The following is a 548-nucleotide window of genomic DNA, read 5'->3' as shown; positions in this document are numbered from 1 at the left end:
TGCATCCTCTATCGCCATGGCGACTTGATATTACATCCTCTGACACCTTAATATACTGACAGTGACTCGTTTACATTAACTCCTCGCTGTTATTATCCCTAATGACTGCTGACTTGTACAAATAGTTTTATCGGATCAATAAATTATCATTAGTTCTCGTAATGACGTAACTGTAATTAGCCTGATGAGAGGAAAAGGGAGCGTGAATATAGAGAGTGTAAATGAAGTGGGTGTATGAGCTCAATAAATGAAACTGTTTACTGTGTGTTAGTGATATGAAATGAAGGGATATTTTTGTGGTACGCTCCCTAATTTAATGCGAGGGTACGGTGTTAGGATGCGGCGGTGAGGTACGAAGGGTACTTGTAAGGGACCATAAGTGGGAAAGGTACTCGCGAGGGACCATGAGTGTGAAGATACTTGTGAAGGACCATTAGTGCAAAACTTCGCTCAGTGAAGGTGAATTATCTGTTAGATATATTTCTACTCACCAGAACATGAGGGAGTGAAGGTGACGGAGTGTGAGGTGTGAGGGTCGACGGCGCACA

At 42.5% G+C, this 548-nt stretch overlaps 1 protein-coding gene across 1 annotated transcript in view; it reads right to left on the bottom strand.

Moving 5' to 3' along the window:
• The window catches only part of LOC119591703, a gene marked incomplete at both ends in the record, with an annotated part of 24,330 nt that extends 23,782 nt beyond the window's left edge, over nt 1-548 (bottom strand). Inside the window, 1 exon segment of the mRNA XM_037940450.1 lies at nt 492-548. Within this exon segment, the coding sequence (XP_037796378.1) occupies nt 492-548 (57 nt within the window).

This window comes from Penaeus monodon, chromosome 29 (assembly GCF_015228065.2).
Source record: "Penaeus monodon isolate SGIC_2016 chromosome 29, NSTDA_Pmon_1, whole genome shotgun sequence".
Classification (NCBI taxonomy): Eukaryota; Metazoa; Arthropoda; class Malacostraca; order Decapoda; family Penaeidae; genus Penaeus; species Penaeus monodon.
This window is presented reverse-complemented; position numbering and strand designations above follow the sequence as displayed.